At 46.6% G+C, this 19054-nt stretch overlaps 1 protein-coding gene across 5 annotated transcripts in view; it reads right to left on the bottom strand.

Annotated features, from left to right (window-relative positions):
- The window catches only part of KCNQ1 (potassium voltage-gated channel subfamily Q member 1), a 583404-nt gene that overhangs the window by 174101 nt on the left and 390249 nt on the right, over nt 1-19054 (bottom strand). For 4 of the 5 annotated variants that reach the window (XM_019551697.1, XM_019551700.1, XM_019551698.1 and 1 more), the window contains 3 exons: nt 4927-5021; nt 4203-4249; nt 1242-1303 (listed from right to left, as the gene is read on the bottom strand). In XM_019551697.1, coding sequence (XP_019407242.1) covers nt 1242-1303; nt 4203-4249; nt 4927-5021 — 204 coding nt within the window. Of the gene's footprint in view, nt 1-1241; nt 1304-4198; nt 4250-4926; nt 5022-19054 lie in introns of all 5 variants that reach the window. The other variant, XM_019551702.1, reaches the window with a different exon arrangement.

The following is a 19054-nucleotide window of genomic DNA, read 5'->3' as shown; positions in this document are numbered from 1 at the left end:
AGGCCAGTTTCCTTAGTAATGGCCTCCATTTATAGCTATAAATCCCCTGCATGAACATTGCATAATGTAGTGTCTGCATGTACAAAATCCACTTTTATGACTTCACAACTTCACAGTTCCTCACAATTGCAACATTAAAGTCCTTGATCTTCACAAACCATCTTGGAATTCAATCATTACTATTTGAACAAGTTTTATTCTTTAAAACACCATTTATGAGCATTCAGCAGTAGAAAACCTCTGAATACTAAACATTTATGTGGTAAACTAAGGAGAGAACTATGTATGAAACAAACAAGTAACAGATAACTCTCCAGAGATTAGGGTGGTTGGACGGCATGATTTGGGATGAAACTCTTGATATGCAAAAAAGAGCAGGTTCTCTCATTATTAGTTTATCTTGTTCCTAGTATATCCTGTGTGCAAGAAACCCTGTAAAGAGCAACTTTTCTGAAGATACTTCAGAAATTCTTCCTCAAGACCTAACCACACCAACAAACTGTACAGGCAAGTCAAGCAGATCATTAAAATAAAAGAACCCTTTCAAAACTCATACAATATTTCACATGGGAGATTGATGAAGGATTCAATCAATGCATCTCTGAGCTCCGTCTCGGTCTTTAAACACAGGCAAGTCTATATTCCTAAATATGACAGTTTCTTGCTTTTGGTCTAATTCAACCAGTGCAGTTAATAAGTAAAATAAAGCACTGCAAAGCACTACACTGTTAATTTATGATTGTAAAAACTGTTTTTCCTTAGTTTGGTGTCACTTGAAAGGAAAAACTCCATTCGTCATAGAGAATGAAAACCAGGATAGAGCAAGATTTTTGTTCCCTCTCTAAGGAATAGTAGGTGGAGTTATATAAACAACAGAGCAATGATCAAAGAGAAATCTTGGGGCTGCAACATACTAGCGTATTAAAGAAACAGAGCCTTTTATCTATCACGGAGGAAGGAAATAGAGCATTGAGACGAGTGCAACATATACCATTAAAAATCGAAAACCAAGTGAGTAATAGAAGAGAGAATGCTATTAATTAAAGTTTACATTTTCCTCTGCTCTGTTAAAATGACAAAAAGAAATGCAATGCTTGGTGTTGAGATTTCACTTATTTTGGAAAGCTAGGTAAATTGCTCCATTATAAGCCATATTTTTTTCCCTGAATGTAATGAAACAAAGCACTGTAGCATGGCACATCATTTTTATTTATTGCTAAGCAAATGAAGACAAGGCCTACCTTGTCTTCCACTCTGTTCAACCTGGCACCAACTGTGTTATTCCCTCGATCCTTGCTTTTTTCTGTGAAGCAAGAAAAGTTTTCAAACGCATATACAGGGATATAACCATAGCATGTAGCATTAAGATACAACAGAGAGCTGGTAGCTGGCCCATCAATGCAGTGTAATGGCTGAAAGCTTTGTTTCAAAACAGCAGCTTTCTTTTCTTACTAATCGTTAGGCCAAGCCATGCCTTTTAATGGCCTTGAAATCTAAGGCACTTTCTCTTATTTTTATACTTCTGGGTAGAAGATTTAGCTGTTTCTAATTGGGTTTTATGTTTTTAATTGCAGTTTTTAAATGATCTAGAACCACGTAACGCTCTAGAGCCAGCTTGGCTGAGGTTTGATTTTTATTTTTTCTAGAAATGAGAAACCAGAAATGAAATGAATAGTCAAGAGAGTATATTTATATATGTATATGTAGCTGGTCTAGTACCAAGGGTGGCTGTTGCAATCCCTGGGGGCCATCCAAAACCTGCCTCACTCCAGCTCCTTGGTATATTCCCCCAATTATTTCATCTGCCACACCTTGATGTATACGAATTGGCAGGCTGCCCCTAAATTCTGGGGTGATCCTGGTAGCCTCTACTTGACCTACCCAAATTCTTAGTTCTACTGTTGCTCTGTGGTCCCTTACTCTGCCACCCAATTATTCTATGCCCAACTGGCCCTTTCTAAGACCTGCAATTACCACTTGACCCTTTCTTTACCTACTGGCCCTTTCTGTGCCTCAGGGCACTGAATTGCTTTAAAGGTATTAATCACAGCCTCTAGCCTCCCCCATAACTATGCCCATGCCTCACAGATGCTGATTACCATCAGTTAATACCTCCAGCCCCTCAGCCACTCATTCCTTTGTTTGGGTGCCTTGTTTGTCAGCCTTTATAACCTCGCCCCCTTTTTCTGGGTGTCATCTTCAGCCCCAACCCCCTCAGCCTCAGCCCTTACTATGGCCTGCTCAGCCTCAGCCTCTGCTCAGCCACAGCCATGGCACAATCAGCCTCAGTGTACACTGAACACCTCTGTTCAGTACAGCACTTAAAACCCAGAGTGCCCCCAGGAACTGTGTCACGTGGCCTCCCGTCTATCCCTACAACCACAACCTGGTCCTCAGTCTTTACTGGCCTACAATAATCCCACCATCACCAATTGCTGTTCAGTTCCTCTCTGCAGGGTCTCCCAGGCATCTCTTCTGTTAGGCTCTTCCTTTCCCAGCACTGGCCCTACTCAGTTACCATAATCTCTGACCCCTGTACTAGCAACTCCTTCCCTAGCACAGCCTGGGCCAGATTGCTCACTGGCTCAGGAGCTGATCTTATATATTCTGGGTATCCACATCTTTTGGTCAGGGCATCCCCTGACCAACTACAGGTATCTTCCCTGAGCATAATGAGCAGCCTGCTCTCAGCTGCTGCAGTTTGCCTTTCTACTTTGCTCTGCCTTATTGTTTTGCAGTTGGCTACCACACAGCTACCTTGTAGTCTTGTAGCCTCTATCTTCTGGCTTCCCCTGGCTGCTTATTTTCCTGTGGCTATCCCTGGCCTCAGCTGCCTACTTCAAATTGCAGGCTTCTAATGTTGCCTTCTCATTGTCTAAGTGGTAGAGATTACAGGACCCTGCTACAGTACAATAACATTGCCAAATAAAATACTACTAATGCATGGCATTTTGGTTGTGATTTTCATCTGTTTGAAGATTCAAAATACTATGTGAATATGGTTAATTTCAGTTTCACAGCCTTGCTGTGAGTACAGTCCCCATTTTACAGAAAGAGTGCTGAGGCAGAGACATCAGAGTTGACATTTTCAAAAAAGATTGCCTACAAGTAGGTATGTAAATAGAAGAGGCCAATTTTCAAAGGCCCTGAACTTCATATCATAGCTTTTAAAATTATCACCCAGAATGGAAAGTATTGTTATGAATATTTTCCATAATAACATATTCTAATCTGCTTTGCTCTTGGCATGCTTCTTAAACCTAGGTTTTAAAGTTTATTCTAACCTATCAATGGGTCTAGCCTGAAGATCATGACAGGGGATTAAGAGTCAGGCCTCCTGGGTTCTATTCCTTGGGTCACTCACTAATGCATCCTGCTACTTTGCTCAGCTCTTCCAAGTCTTTCTGTGTTTCATACACGTCAACTGAAGTACACTGATAGATGGTTTATTTTTCTGAGTGCATATGATACATAAAAGTTTCTGAGCACCTGACTAATAATTCTTAAGTTTCTTCATTTAATCATATACAGCAGGTATTTTCTTAAGTGTGTAACTGACAGACTGCTTATATTTCAGGAATACTATGTTTGCTCGCTTACCACACACACCCTTTTCCCCAAAATCAGCCCGCCAGAATTGAGATGCATATTTTAAGCAAGTAAACTGATTTTCTTTGCTGGAATAGAAAGAAGTGTGGAATGGAGCAAGTGGATGCTGTTAACTTATGGCCATCAAGATGGCAACCACTTCTCTCTGCAAACAGCAGAGATGGAGGCCAGTGCCAACCTTCTCACAGCTGCTAGCCTAAGAGCTACTGAGCTGGCTGAGGGGGAGTGAGCTGCTGCATGCAGTCTATAGTATTTTAATGAGGCCTGTGGTATGAAAGCAGCACTACTAATTTACAGGAACCTATATAAAGAACTATTTACAGTAAAAGAAGTAGTAGTCTTAGTAGTGCCCTTGGAAGGGTCTGGGGCCTAGCCTTATTGCTGTTCTGCCACACCTGAAAATTCCTGATGCCTCACCCAGACCATATCCTGAGCTGCCATGTTTCCCGGACACTGTCACACACAGAGCCAGGAATCTTGAAAAGTCTTTTTTTCCCTACGTTCTGCCTTCCAAAAACAACATCCAGGTTTTATTTGGAGGTATTTGGTATGTGAGAAAATATGGTATACCAACTTATGACATGGTAACTTACCTGAGACAGAAATAAAGAGAGATGGCTTCCCTATAGATTGGTCGAGCCTGGAAATTGAAAGACATTATTTATTGTCAGAAAAAGAAGAAAAGCATTCCTCAGATTTAAAGATATACATTCTGGGGTCAGTATGAAGCACCTTTCTCCAAGTAGCACACTGTAAAGTTCAAGTAGTTCTACTTCAGAGTACAAATTAAGTATTAATTTGAACCAAGGCAGCCTCTGGAAATTGAAAACCATCAGCTCTATATGGCTAGGTTAGTGTTTTAGCCATTTTATAGGTTTTAGTGACTACTAATGTTCATAGTGTTAATTTTTGTCCTCCCCACCTTCCCCCCCAATGCTTCACTTGTCCGGTTGTGCTATCATCTATGCTCTCTAGTTTTATAGCTTGATAATAAGATCTTTGTAGTGGGCATTGTCTTTTTGTTAAGTGTTTGTATAATGGGGTTGTTGTCTACAACTGGGTCTAACAAGTGCTCTGGCAATACATATAGAGATATAAATAATAAATGGTTCTAAATGATTCATGGACCTTTTATTTACAGTCTTACAGTGATATTTTTTGTGAATTACATAAAAATATTCTGTAATTTTGTACGGGCCTGCTGTACCTACCACTGTAGTCTTTTACATCTTCTTGCACTACAACCTACTTACTACTTTTTATGGACTACTCTCCAGAGACATTTACAAATTAAGACTATTAAACTTTGTAGCATACCTTCGCTGTAACTCTTTGATTCGAACCATCAAGTTGAGATGCCCCTGAGAATACTGTTCAATAACATCTCGTACATCATATGGTTTTCTTGCTTGCTGTTAAAAAAAAGAACATGAAAAGCCTGATAAATACCACAACAAAGAAAAAGATCTGCCTCAACAGGATGAGAAAGAATACGTTGTAAGGATTTTCTCACTTATTAAGTATATGAAAAGATATTTAGACTTCTGAAGTTCCTTATACTGTCCCTACTACCTTACATATTTATTGGGGTTTACTCATGAAGATCTCTACAACTCCCCATTCCTCTTCATACTCTTCCAAAAGAACAGAGGTTACATATTTTCAAACAGGTTATTGAGAGGATGCTAGGCCAAAGAAGTGTTTGAAACTTGCTCCTAGATAATATCAGGATATAAAAAACTTCAGGGCAAATGATAAACTCAGAGGCCAGGTGCCAGGGAAGTGCTATCTTTGCACATGCAAGTCTTACTCCTCTAAAGTCAATAAATAGAGGGTGTGAATTTCATACTAGCCCATCAGACTAGCAGCCCTTAGCCACCATGTTAGAGAAGCCTGCCTATTCAAATAAGCCTAATGTGTTAATCATGCTGTGCTAGTCACCTCAAAAAGGCCCACACTTTGATATTAGACCAACAAGCAACATTGGTTACACAAGAGACCTCCTCAAAACCTGGGTCTACACATAAGCCCAACACTGTAGTTTTACTGTTATATAAACCAGGCATAGACCTGAACTGAGATGTATATGCAGAAAACAAGATGTCTGATAAAAATTTTCTTGATGTAATTCCAGCAATACACAGTGGCTAAGCTAATAATTCCCAACAAAGCTTCTGCCTTGGTGCACAGCCAGCATGACAGAGCTGCTGAGTAAGTAACTGCTAAGAGCTTTTGTATCAACTTCAATAAAATCATGATCAGCTGTTGAGGAACTCATCTTAAAAGTGTAATAGAAAGCTGCATTAAACCCCAGTGCTATCTGAAACAACAAAGGGAGAAAAAATTGACTTAAACATATCTAAAATGAATGGGACATTTTACCCCTTCCATTTTAAATATCTTTCCACCTTTGAAGGTGAAGAGCTCTTTTGGGAGATTATTTTCCAGCTTTAAAGATAAATAATAAATATGATTTACCAAATTGTTTGCTCTCCCTCACTGTTCAGATCAGAAGGGGCTAAAAGAACAACTGGACTCGAAGGCAGTGGCAGGCCTAGGTGCTTGGATAAGGTGAGTTTTGAAGTCAGATGCGACTCCACTATGATGTAGTTGTCTCCACAGTATCCAGAATACTCCTGGGAAGCCTATAGCCGGCTGTTCTGCTTCCTGGAGAACACTCAGAAGCCTGGGGTAACGCAGCCACCACCCAGGCACTGGTCTCAGGTAGGGCTCTGTGCAGTCCAGGGCTTCCAAGGAGTATTCTGGATACTGTGGGATTAAATAGTTATCACTTTCTTAAACAGTAATCTATAAAAAAGAAATTTAGTTAGCATATACTGTAACTCTGGATCTCTCAGAATTAATTACTGCCTTACTTATACACAGAATAATCTCACTGTCACCAAAATTGTGCTATGCATTGTATGGAATCTACTGGGGACTCAAGTTTACTTCACCCTACATGCAGTTACATCATATCCAAGTATATTTAAAATGGCACCTTATTAGACCAAGTAGGAAATCACAAAAAATAATTCTTTTTCTGCAAAATCTTTTTTTGTTCTGCAATGAAGTTTAAAATCCAAAATCGGCTAAAAAATTTTTTGTGATTTCCTAATTGGTCTAATAAAAGGTATCATTTCTGAACCAAGAGTTCTAGATTTTTGCATTTCTTTTTGAGCAATACGGCTACCAAATACATCCCTGAAACATGGAAGATGCTGAATTTTAGCCAATTTTGGATTATTAACTTCACTGCAGAAGAAGAAGAAAGATTTTTAAACCTCCCTGCTTGCCATTGGACACCTCCAGGGAAGGAATCCTACCTGATCTACACAAGAAAGAGCAACTCAGAACAACTCAGAGACAGTCTCACAGAAACACTCTCATGGACCCAGAGGCACAGGTTTTCCATCACCAGCTCCCTCTGCAAAAATGAAGTGTATTTTCTATCTATGGGGACTTTATACCACCTTTAATCTTTCCAGAGCCTGATGAAGGACCTTTGAGCCTGGAAGCATGCAGAAAAAGATTTCTTTTGGGTGTTTCCTAGTTGGTCTAATAAAAGGTATAATTTTGAACCAAAGGTATAATTTTGAAATACATTTTTGTATTTCTTGCATATGAAGCTTTTATTAGAACAGGGGTGGGCAAAATGTGGCCTTTGGGCTGGATGCAGCCCACCAGGTCATTCTATCCAGCCTGTGGGGCCCCTAAATATTTAGAAAATTAATATTTATCTGCCCCTGGCTCCCCGTCATGGGGCCCTCAATGGCTTGCCAAAACTCAATAAGCGGCCCTCCGCCCAAAATAATTGCCCACCCTGGTATTAGAACAACCATAGTAGAGCTAAGGGAATGGTCTTCCTGTCTTGCAATAATTTTCAAAATTTCAAAAGCTTTTCCATTCCAGCTGCAGCTGCAACCAGTTGCAGAGAAAAACCAAGTCACAATAAGCCAGTAGTAGGCACTCAACTAGGATGTGAAGGAGTCCTGCTCTGCTATTTTTTCCACATCCCAGGTAAATGTCCTGATCATTGGCTTATAGGCTATTTTGGAGAGATTTTCTTTCAGGCCCCACATGTGCATGGTAAGGGGCGTAATTGTGGGATCCTGCATTAGATCCCATCATGCCTCACTGCTAGTGCAAGGGGAGCCCTGCAGCTCCAGGATGGGGAGATCACCAATGTGGCAATGCTCATGCTTTGGCAGTTTCATGCATCCCCGAGGTGGGGATGGGGGTCACTGGGAGGCATGCTGCAGGAACACAGTATCCGACTCTGGGTTGCAGAAGTTGCAGGGTGCTGCTGGGACCCAGAGTCTGCAGCTGCTGGGGCTGAGTGTCCCCAGCAGTTGTGGAACTCAAAGCCATGGCTGGGCAAGGTGTACCCATGAGATTGAGAGCCCATAGCTCATAGGGCTCCCAGCTGAACAGCTGTCCCTGCTACATGTGCAAATTAAAGCTCAATAGGAACCAGATATAAAGTTAGTAAATATTTTTAGGTCTAACTTTACAGCTAGTTGGAGCTTTTTATTGTATGATAAGTACTTTGCACGTGTAACTGGTCTCAAGGTAACTGCAGTTAACCAGTTAATTGGGTGATACCTGCAATGTGTCAAGGGGGCCTCAGCCCAACCTCTTGGAGTTGTTTCACTTTGTATAAATAACTATTTATTGGAGCAAAAAATTGAATATGGACCGCCCAGAGCCTGATGAGTCCCTGACTACTGGGGTACAATGTCAGTCTCCTTCTGGCCCAATGAATATTTTATTATTGTTAGCATTCTGGATCATTTATTCTCAAGATTTTACCAGGTATTTCATTTAGACCCGGGCTCAGTAGCCTTTTACCAGTGCGGGTCAGAGCTTGTGACCTGGCCATGGCTTCAGGCTAGAAGTCATCTTTCTGCTTGCATTCACCTTTGCCACAGATAACTGATACCTCTGCAGCAAGAGAAGCAGAGATACAGCTGAGCAGGAAGCTCCGCAGCAGAGTTAGCTCACCTCCATGCCACTGATCCCCTATACTGTGTCAGACCTTCATTGGCTGTACTGGACCTCTTAGTGGGCTGAATGCACCCACAAGCCATAGATTGCTGACACCAATCTAAATATTAGAAGCCTTTTCTGAATGGTGTTTCAGCTAAACAGATACCATTCTTGCAAAAAAAACCAGTTTTGCAAAACTGATATTTTGACATTTTTCAACGGAAAAAAATATGTTCAGAGCTAGGATTCCTGAAAACCACCTCTCTCCTAAGTATCTAAACTGATTGCAAGTCACCAGAAAGGGCTGCTTACACACAGTCTGTATGCTACTCCACTCCATCAGGAATGCTACTCAAGTTAGAGAAAAAATGCTTTCAGGGATGCCAGTAAGAACGTCATAATATTTTATGGGGACTTTACTTTTAAAATCCTCAGCTAATGAACTTGGCTTCATAGGCTATGCCTAGATTGACAAAGGTTTATTTAAATGACTAAAGATATAGACAGGCATCAGCATCGGAAGTTCCTGGCTACCTATTTCAAAGGAAGCAAGGCCCTTATATTGTAGGCACATAAGTATCTTTTTATTTTTTAGGCATTCCCCCAACCCAGAAAAATCCCATTTTTCAATGGGACAGAGCTGCCACATATATTTCCAAGATAACAGAGGTAACAGATGTTAGAACCATCACATTTTTATGTGCAGAAAAACTTTCACCAACAGCCCTGAATCCTCTCTGTCCTGGAGTCTGGGTTTCCATAATATTTGGAAATGGTGGCAAATGCCTTATTTTATATCAGGAGGATAGAATATTTCTCATGCAACTTGAGTTATGAAAATGGCAGCTGCTGAGGGGGCTGGAATGTCAGAAATTTCGGGGGGGGAGGAAAGGATTAGCAAGCAGGTGAAGAGGGCACAGGTGAGGGATAGATGAATTTATCACAGGATTCTGTGATTTTTCACATGTACGTGGCGGACAGGAGGAAGAGCAATATCCATCTGGAGGCAAAACCCATGGTGTACATTCATTTACTCTGTGCTATTTGGGCATTTCACCTGCCCTATTACCAGAAATCCTTTTCCCCGGGGACTTAACCTAGATTTCCAAGCCCCTGTTCAACTCTGCAGAGCTGCACTCATTTCAAAAGCCTAATGACTTAAACTCCAATCACTCAACATATTTACTCTGCTTTCAGTATGAAGAGATGGAGTCCCATTAAACTATATTATCTCTGATTGTTCCAAAGCCATTGTCCTGCTTCATCTGGTTAAACGCGGCCAGGATATGGAAGCATTTGTTGCGTTTATTTTTTGCAAAGGTGTTAATTTGAATTAAACTATTTTCCAAACATTGGGTAAGATTTATTTGCCAAGAACAACCTAAATAGCAGCTCCCCAAGCAGCCCCACATCATGGAATCTCCCCTGATATGCAGACATCCTAGTGTGCTTCCTCCCATCCATGCACATGCACGCACACATTCACACAATGCAGGCAGCCTGGTCTCCCCCCACCCCCCCATGTACATTTGTGTCGGCAACCTTCCTGTCATCCACTGCCCGCTCACCAGCTGCAGGACAGGCAGCATGGCTTCCCCATACCACATGCAAAGCACCCTCTCCCCTCCCCACTATACACACTACTGCCTTCCAGTGTCAGCACCCTGAGGACACTGATGCATGTGGAGTCCATCGGAGCGCAGTAACCAAGTGATTAATTGGGTCTGCTCCAATGTGCTGTAATTACAGTCAGAGCAGCCTCAACGCACGTATATGGTGCCTATGTTCCCTTTTCAGGGCAATGAAACCAATCCCCTCTTGAGCCATGAATCCCCTCTGTAGCTATAGCAAAGGTCAAGAATCTTTGCCTGGATACTCACCTGGATTATGTTTTAGGTCCCTCCCAATCCACTAGGCCAATCTACTCTTTATAAGGTCTTAGTAGGCTAGAGTAGCATTTGCTTCAAGATTTCTCAGTGTCTTGAAACAGCCTTACACAAAGTTTTAGCTGTGTGGATGGGGATTACCATTTAATTTCTTAGAGGGATGTTGCAAGCATATTCCCTCTCTTGCACACACTTTGCATAGGGCATTTGAACTCCACTGCTTTTTAGAAAGAGAATTCATAACCTTTCCACAAATTCCTCAACTGTCATACTAGTTTTCCATAGGTTCGTAAAACCTGCTCCTTTAAAAAAGCCGTCAGTCCAAGAGTGTGGGCAATGCCCCCTCCCCGCTCACATACAAACAAACAAAAAAACCTGTAATACATTTTGAAATAAAATATATAAATATGTTTGCCTGCCACAAGAAAAAATTTGGGCTCAGTGACTGGGGGGATTCCCTTTCCGCACCATATTCAGTCAATTCTAAAACAACAGTTCCCCCCATTTAACGTGGGGAAAAGGCCTCTCATCTGAGAATCAAGTACAACTTGATGGGAATGGGGGGCAGGTGACTACTGTGGCCCAAACTCCTGTCCCTACCCAAGGTCAGGGCCTTAGCCACAGCCTCAGTTGCTACCCCCACTCTCCCCCCAAACTGCACTAGACACTGAGTCAGCCCTGTTCAAATGGACAGGACAGTTCATATTTACATATTATTATTGGCAATTTTCTGCAAACTGAAGAGATACTTCTGTCTCAGTTATACACATTTCAATATTTGGAAGGTTTTCTTTTTTCTTATACTACAAACTTCCATTGTAAATCAAAGTAAAATTTTAGACTAGCTGCTCTACTTTCACCCTGATAGCCCTTTGGGCACCCTAGAGAGATGGTGCCCTAATTACTACTCACCCTAATTTTAAGGAAGATTGATTTAGCTTGTTTTCAGTCACTGAATAAAAACATGCTATTAGAATACAATGGCACACATTTTCTACAGCTTTGTTTAGCACTGCCAGAATAGCTTTTTGAAGGAAAGAATTTGCTTATACAGCTTAAGCTTTTAAATAATGGAGGTTGGAAATACAGTGGCTTTTTCTGAATACAGGATCCACACTAAAGTGTCATCTTGGTGCAATTTTCTCTACACAGTACTTTTAAAGAGTTTCTCTCTTAAGGTTCAGTTCATTATATTGAAAGGGACTATACAAGGCCTATGCACCATATATATTCCAGTTACTGTGAGACTATAGATAGGACTTTAGGGCTGTATACAACTTTTATGGCCTATTGTGCAGGGGTATAATTTTAGCTTTTAGTACCTTTCGCTTTCTCCAAGGTATAGATACATTCAGCAGACTCATGTTCTACATCTACTGACAGATGGAACAGTTTTCCTTAATCTCCTGAAGTTTTTTCATTATTAGTCTGAATGCTTATAAAATTACCACAGTTTATCACCTCATTTTTACATTTCTCTCTCTCCATATATTTATTTTTTTCCCTTGTGCATCACATCATTAAGCAAATTATATTCCATTCTGCCAGATTCCCCAAAGCAAATTACAAATAGTGGGGCAATCCTTAATTGTTGAAGTAGATAGAGATCACTATCTTGATATGCACATCTGGCCAAGTAGAGAAGGACAAAATCATGCACAAAAATGAACCCTTAAAAAAAAAGCCTCCCTTAACTAGAATCCACTGGGTGCCAATTGCTACCACCTAATAATTTTACCCGTGGTATAATTTTTGTGGTATCAAAAATGAAAATTCTATAACTATGTTCTTCCATTATCAATAGACTGGTAAAATAAGCTTGAAAGCTCAGAAAGGCACATATAGAAGGGAAGTTTAACTTCATAGGAATTAACAGATTGAGCCCCATCTTGCATTCAGGGGTGGGAAGTTGGAGTTGGCTTGTCATTGCAAGCTTTTCTTTCCTAAAGGACAGCAAAGTTGGAGACACAGTACCAGATTCACTTCTGCCTGTTAGGCACCTAAATGGATATAGGCACCTAACTGTGATCCTATGCTACCCTGCTCAAGTCCCTGAAAAAATGTTATATGGGTGAAGTGACGCATTATACTTAGACGATACTATATTTGTAGAATGCTCAAAAAGTCAGAGCATGTTGTGATCAGCCACAAGTTAAGGGTGAATACCATTTCTTGCCTGCACAGTTCTGACTTGCTACTAGAGAGCTAGTGAGCAAGGATGTGGCAAGAGCCAGGACACCTGGGGCACATCCAGCCATGCAGTCACATGCAGATTGTGGTGCCATAAACCTCTTTCTAGTGTCACAAACTGCGTACCCAGAATGCTAAAATATTCCCTGCTTTGCAAATTTGCAGCACATGGGCAAAATTTGCTACCAGGATCTCAAAAACAACAACAAAAAGGCCACAAAAAAGTGGTGTGGCGCATGTCTCCATAGCATGCACCAGAATACATGGATGGATGGCTGTTCAGAGCAGTGCTCTGGCTACTGGCCAGGCTTCCTACTCCTGGATCTGTACCCCTACTGCACCAAGACATCAGGTAATACTTCTGGTGCTGGCTGCAGCCTCCCCTACCTGATACAAATTGCTGTGTGCTGAAGCGTACATTCAGAGGCATGTGATGGGGCACAAAGCAGTAGTACAAATTTGTGCTGCTGCTACTTGCGCCACTGTAAGTTCATGCCCCTGAATGTGGGGACATACCCTTGGGCTCTATCCCTACTCTGACAGAGGGGGAGTGGCAGATGGAAAGGACATACAACAGAAGTATAAACTTCTCATTTTATCTTCATAGAGCAGACTGACGTTATCCTAATATAAGCTAGGTAGAACAGCCCAGGGTTAACCCTTGCCTGAAGTGGCATAACTCTGAGACACTCAGAGGGCACTCAGCATAATTTAACAAGCTTTAACATGTAGGTGCACTGTCCCCAGGAGACAGGGCGGAGCTTGCCCGCGGCGGCGGCGGAGCCCAAGCGGGACATCCGCCGCTTGTTTGCACCGGAAGCCGGTGCCCGTGCCAGCAGCTGGGAGCCGGCAATAAAAATGGCCGGCCGGAAAGAACGGGGCAGGAGTCCGGAGAGGAGACTCGCTGCCGCAGAGGCGGAGGCGGAGGCTCCAGGAGGGGAGCCGGCAGACAACTCCGCACCGGGCGGGAGTGCGGACCCCGGCGAGGAGTGGCCGCCCGCCCAGGCGGAGGGAAGGACAGCGGTGGCAGCCGGACCCCGAGCGGGGAGTGGCGGATCAGCCCGGAGGACAAAGATTCCAGCGACGGGGAGTTCTGGGACTGTGCACCTCCAGCTCACGGGACTTACAGGTCGGGGTCAGGGCGGGGGCCGGGGAGGGCACCGACGAGGCACAGTAAGCACCTAGACCGGTGCCGGACACTAGCAGCCAGGAACCCAGTGAGGAGTATCCCCGGGAAGGCCCAGGTCGAAGGCTTGGTGCTAGCCAGCTAGGTTTCTCACCTTAGACGAGGAATCCGGTGAGGAACACCACCGGGAGGGTCCGGGCGAGAGCTGGGGCCTCGAGTACAAGAAGACCCAAAGGGGCGTGAGGCCGGGGTGAAAGGGGGCGGCGGAGCCCCGCAACGTCACTGCCGGGGACCCCGGGCTACGGAGAACCAGGAGCCGTCCTACTGAACCTAACAGCAAGTCGTGGCGGGCGAGAACCAGGGCAGGAACCTGCTGTTCCAACATCTGCTCCGGAACAACGGCATCCCAGGGTGAATAGCGGCACCTGTCCACCGTGAGCCGCTATTCCGAAGGGGGTTCACCCTCCCCCACTTCTCCAGCCCGACGGTCACAAGTGGTGCGTTGGCCGGGAACCTCCTTCCCCGTTTAGGGGATGATTTTTTTAAAATGCAGGCAGCCGAGATGGCGGCGACTGATCTGATAGCCCAGACGCTTCAGGCTGTGACCCAGTTATTAGGCGCCCAGCAAAGGATGATGGCGCAACAGGGTCCCCCGATCATCCAGATGCCGAGAATGACGACGGAAGACAATCTGGAGGCCTTCCTAGAGGCGTTCGAGCGGCAGGCCATCATACTCGGGCTCGATAAGGCCTACTGGGCGAGCCAGCTAGGGACACTAGTGGTAGGTAAAGCCCAAGAGGCTTATAGAGCCTTATCGCGAGAAGAGGCCCGTGACTATGAGGCTGTTAAAGCTGCTATTTTATACCGCCTCGAAATCAACCCGGAATACTATCGGCGACTATTTCGGGCCAAGAAGGGATCTGAGGAGAGGCGACCCCGGGTATTATTACGCCTTAGGGATCTGTTCGGTAAGTGGGTCAGCTTACCCACGTGCACGATGGCCACGCTGGTGGATAAGATTGTAATGGAACAATTTATAAATGATCTGGAGGAGCGGATACAGAGGTGGGTCCGCCAGCACTCCCCTGAATCCTGCGAGACCGCCGTAAAGCTGGTGGAATCCTTTATGGCGGCCGAATGGCACTACCCGCACAAGAGGCGAGGGCCAGGGCCTGCGGCGGGGAAGGAAACGGAGCGACGTAAACCAGGTCCCAAAACCCCAAACCGGGATGTGGTGTGCTTCCATTGTGGAAAGATGGGGCACTTCACCCGAGAATGCCCAGGGCGGGGCGCGGATAGGTGGCGGTCCCAGGGATGCCCTCATAGGTTGGGAGAAAACCCCTGAGACCAAGTCCAGGGGGAGCTGATGGATTGTAGCTTTGGGGCAGGGAAGGGCGAACCCCGGTGGGAGCGTCCCACGGTGAGAGCCCAAGTGGACGGCCGCCCGCTCTCGGCCGTCTTGGACTCGGGGTGCGCCCAATCTTTGATTAGGGCGGAGCTCCTCCTGCCCGGGCAGCAGTGGCAAGGGGAGCCCATAAGGGTGGCGTGCCTGCATGGGGAGACCCAGGCCCTTCACTGAGCACGGGTGCGGGTGCACGTTATGGAATTTCGAGATGAGATATTGGTTGGGGTCGCCCCTAAGCTGGCACGTGATATGTTGTTGGGTAGGGATTGGGCCCCTCTTTACGATGTGTTAGAAAGGGTTCAGGACCTAGAGACAGCCCGGAGGGCTCAGTGGGTTGGGGATGAGTGGTTCGGCGAGGCCAAGGCAGAGGAGCCGCTCGTGGACTGGCAGGACGTCGCTAGTGGATCGCAGTTCCGGCAAGGACAAGAAGAGGACCCAGAACTATGGGAGTTGTGGATGAGGGCTCGAGACGAGTGACACCAACCGGAGACGGAGTCTGATGGAGACAATGAGTTCCAGGTGAGGCATAATCTCTTATATCACAGCCGGCGAGGGGAGGTTGGCGCAGAGGCGGGGGAACAGCTGGTAGTGCCAGGCTGTTTTCGGCAGATGGTATGGCAGTTGGCTCATGCTAACCCCATGGGGGGGCACCTGGGCAGGGACCGGACCCTGGGGAAGATATCTCGATGGTTCTTTTGGCCCCGGATGAGGGAAGACGTGGCCCGGCGGTGTGCCGCATGCCCGGTGTGCCAGAAGGCTAGGGAGGACCGGCCTCCACGGACCCCTTTAAGACCCCTGACCATTGTAGATGTACCTTTCTCACGGGTTGCTATGGACGTGGTGGGCCCGTTGCCCCGTAGTAGTAGTGGCCACCAGTACATTTTGGTATTCGTGGACTACGCCACCAGATACCCGGATGCAGTCCCGCTGCGGTCGGTAACGGCACCGCAAATTGCAGAGGAGTTAGTGCACTGGATCTCCCGAGTGGGAGTGCCCCATGAGATCCTCACTGACCAAGGGCGGAATTTCATGTCGAGTGTCTTGTGCGGGGTATGCCAAACCCTGAGGATCAAACAACTTCGAACCTTGGTGTACCACCTTCAAACCAACAGGTTGGTAGAACGGTTCAATGGTACCCTGAAGAAGGTGCTCTGATGGTGCGTTCAGAATGACCCACAGCGTTGGGACCTGATGCTGCCGCTAGCATTGTTTGTGCTGCGGGATGCCCCGTCTGAGTCCCTGGGGTATTCCCCTTTTGAGCTAGTGTTAGGCCACCGCCCCCGGGGCCTGCTACAAATTCTTAGAGAGGAGTGGGAGCAGGGGCCCACGGCCATCATCAACCCATCCAGATATCAACAGGATTTCCAGCAACGGGTCCGGAGGGCCCGCGAATTGGCGGCAGACAATCTATGGTACGCTCAGCAACGGCAGAAAGAGAGGTATGACTCGCACTCCAAGGTACAGGAATTCCAGCCAGGGCAAAAGGTGTTAGTGCTATTACCCACCTCGACAAGCAAACTGTTAACCCAGTGGACCATTTGAAATCATGCGGCGGGTGGGGCCTGTCAATTACGAGGTATATCGCCCAGGGCATCGGAACACAGGACAAATCTATCATGTCAACCTTCTGTGAGAATGGCACCAGCCAGAGGGCTGGGCCGCCTTCGGGGAGGGAGAGCGCCGAAACGTAAGGAGGCAAGAAATGGCGGGGGAAGGAGGGATCCCGACGCCTATAGGAGAGATCAAAGTAAATATCAAACTGTTGGGGCCCCAGGTGGAAGAAGTGAGGAGCCTCCTAAAGGAATTCCGAAAGATCTTCTCCGAAGAACCTGGATGGACCAGAGCAGCGTATCATTCCATCCCAACCTCGCCTGGTGTCGTTGTACGGGATCGTTGGCGGCCAACACCACACCATCTGACCAAGGAGGTACGTGAGGAGGTAAAGAAGATGCGGACCCTGGGGGTAATTAGGCCATCGAGAAGCCCGTGGAGAAGTGCTCTAGTGCCCGTACGCAAACCTGATGGGAGCCTGCGACTATGCGTCGACTACTGGCGATTAAATGAGGTGGCAACCTTCGACGCTTTCTTGATGCCTAGTGTAACGGAGCTGGTAGAACGTATCAGCGCCGCGAAATTTATAACCACCTTGGACCTCGCGAAGGGGTACTGGCAAATACCGGTGCGACCGGAGGATTGTCAGAAGACGGCCTTTGGAACCCCCTGGGGCCTGTACGAATTCGTCAGAATGCCGTTCAGCCTACATGGTGCCGCCGCCACGTTCCAATGCCTCATGAATCAGCTGCTGGCGCCGCATGCAAGATACGCAGCGGCGTACCTTGACGATATCGTCATATTCACACGCTCCTGGGACCAACACATGCGGGCCCTCAGGGCAATACTTCAGGAGCTGCGACAAGCCGGCCTGACAGCAAACCCCTGCAAATGTGCGGTGACACAGAAATATACGAAATACCTAGGGTTTTGAGTAGGCCAAGGGACTATACGGCCGTTAGAAGACAAGGTGCAGGCCATTCGGGCCTTCCGACCCCCACAAACACTTAAACAACTACGCTCCTTTTTAGGGTTAGTGAATTATTACCGGAGATTTGTGCCCTGATTCTCCGAAGTGGCGGCCCCACTGTTCAAAGCCTTGAAAAGTACCCCCCGAAAGGAACTCAAATGGACTGAGCCAAGACTACGAAGTTTTCGAGCCTTGAAGAAGGCCTTATGTGAGGAAGTAGTGATACATACCCCTAATTTTGCGAACCCTTTTACTTTGCAGACCGACGCCTCCGAGGTTGCTATAGGAGCTGTCTTAACGCAACAGGACGCTGGGGTGGATCGACCGGTGGCCTATGCCAGTCGGAAACTACTCCCCGCAGAGACCAGGTATTCGACAATAGAACGAGAGTGTCTGGCAATCCGGTGGGCGGTGGAATACTTTAGATATTATTTAATGGGGAGAAAATTTACACTGATCACAGACCACGCCCCCCTCAAATGGCTTAGCTCCACCAGGACCGATAACACTCGGATTATGCGGTGGGCACTAGCCCTCCAACCCTTTAAATTCCAAATTAGATACCACCCGGGAAAGGATAATATAACAGCTGACTTCCTCTCCAGATGCCCCGAACCGACGACCTCCGGCGGCAGGCCCGGAACGAGGGGTGGGTATCAAAGGAGGATCAAACCGGAGGCGGAGAGACCCCCCAAATCGCCATAAGGCAACTGGCGGGGGGGGGTTATGTCCCGGGGAGACGGGGCGGAGCTTGCCCGTGACAGCGGCGGAGCCCGAGCGGGACATCCGCCGCTTGTTTGCACTGGAAGCCAGTAAATGGCCGGCCGGAAAGAACGGGGCAGGAGTCCAGAGAGGGGACTCACTGCTGCAGAGGTGGAGGCGAAGGCTCCAGGAGGGGAGCCGGCAGACAACTCCGCACCGGGCGGGAGTGCGGACCCCGGCGAGGAGTGGCTGCCCGCCCAGGCGGAGGGAAGGACAGCAGTGGCAGCCGGACCCCGAGCCCCGAGCGGGGAGTGGCGGATCGGCCCGGAGGACGAAGATTCCAGCGACGGGGAGTTCTGGGACTGTGCACCTCCAGCTCACGGGACTTACAGGTCTGGGGTCAGGGCGGGGGCCCGGGAGGGCACCGATGAGGCACAGTAAGCGCCTAGACCAGTGCCGGACACTAGCGGCCAGGAACCCGGTGAGGAGTATCCCCGGGAAGGTCCAGGTCGAAGGCTTGGTGCTAGCCAGCTAGGTTTCATAGATTCATAGATGCTAGGGTCGGAAGGGACCTCAATAGATCATCGAGTCCGACCCCCTGCATAAGCAGGAAAGAGTGCTGGGCC

Source organism: Crocodylus porosus, unplaced genomic scaffold (assembly GCF_001723895.1).
Source record: "Crocodylus porosus isolate Cpor-Errol unplaced genomic scaffold, CroPor_comp1, whole genome shotgun sequence".
NCBI lineage: Eukaryota > Metazoa > Chordata > Crocodylia > Crocodylidae > Crocodylus > Crocodylus porosus.
Note: the sequence above shows the minus strand (reverse complement) of the source record. Positions and strands in the feature narration are given on the sequence as shown.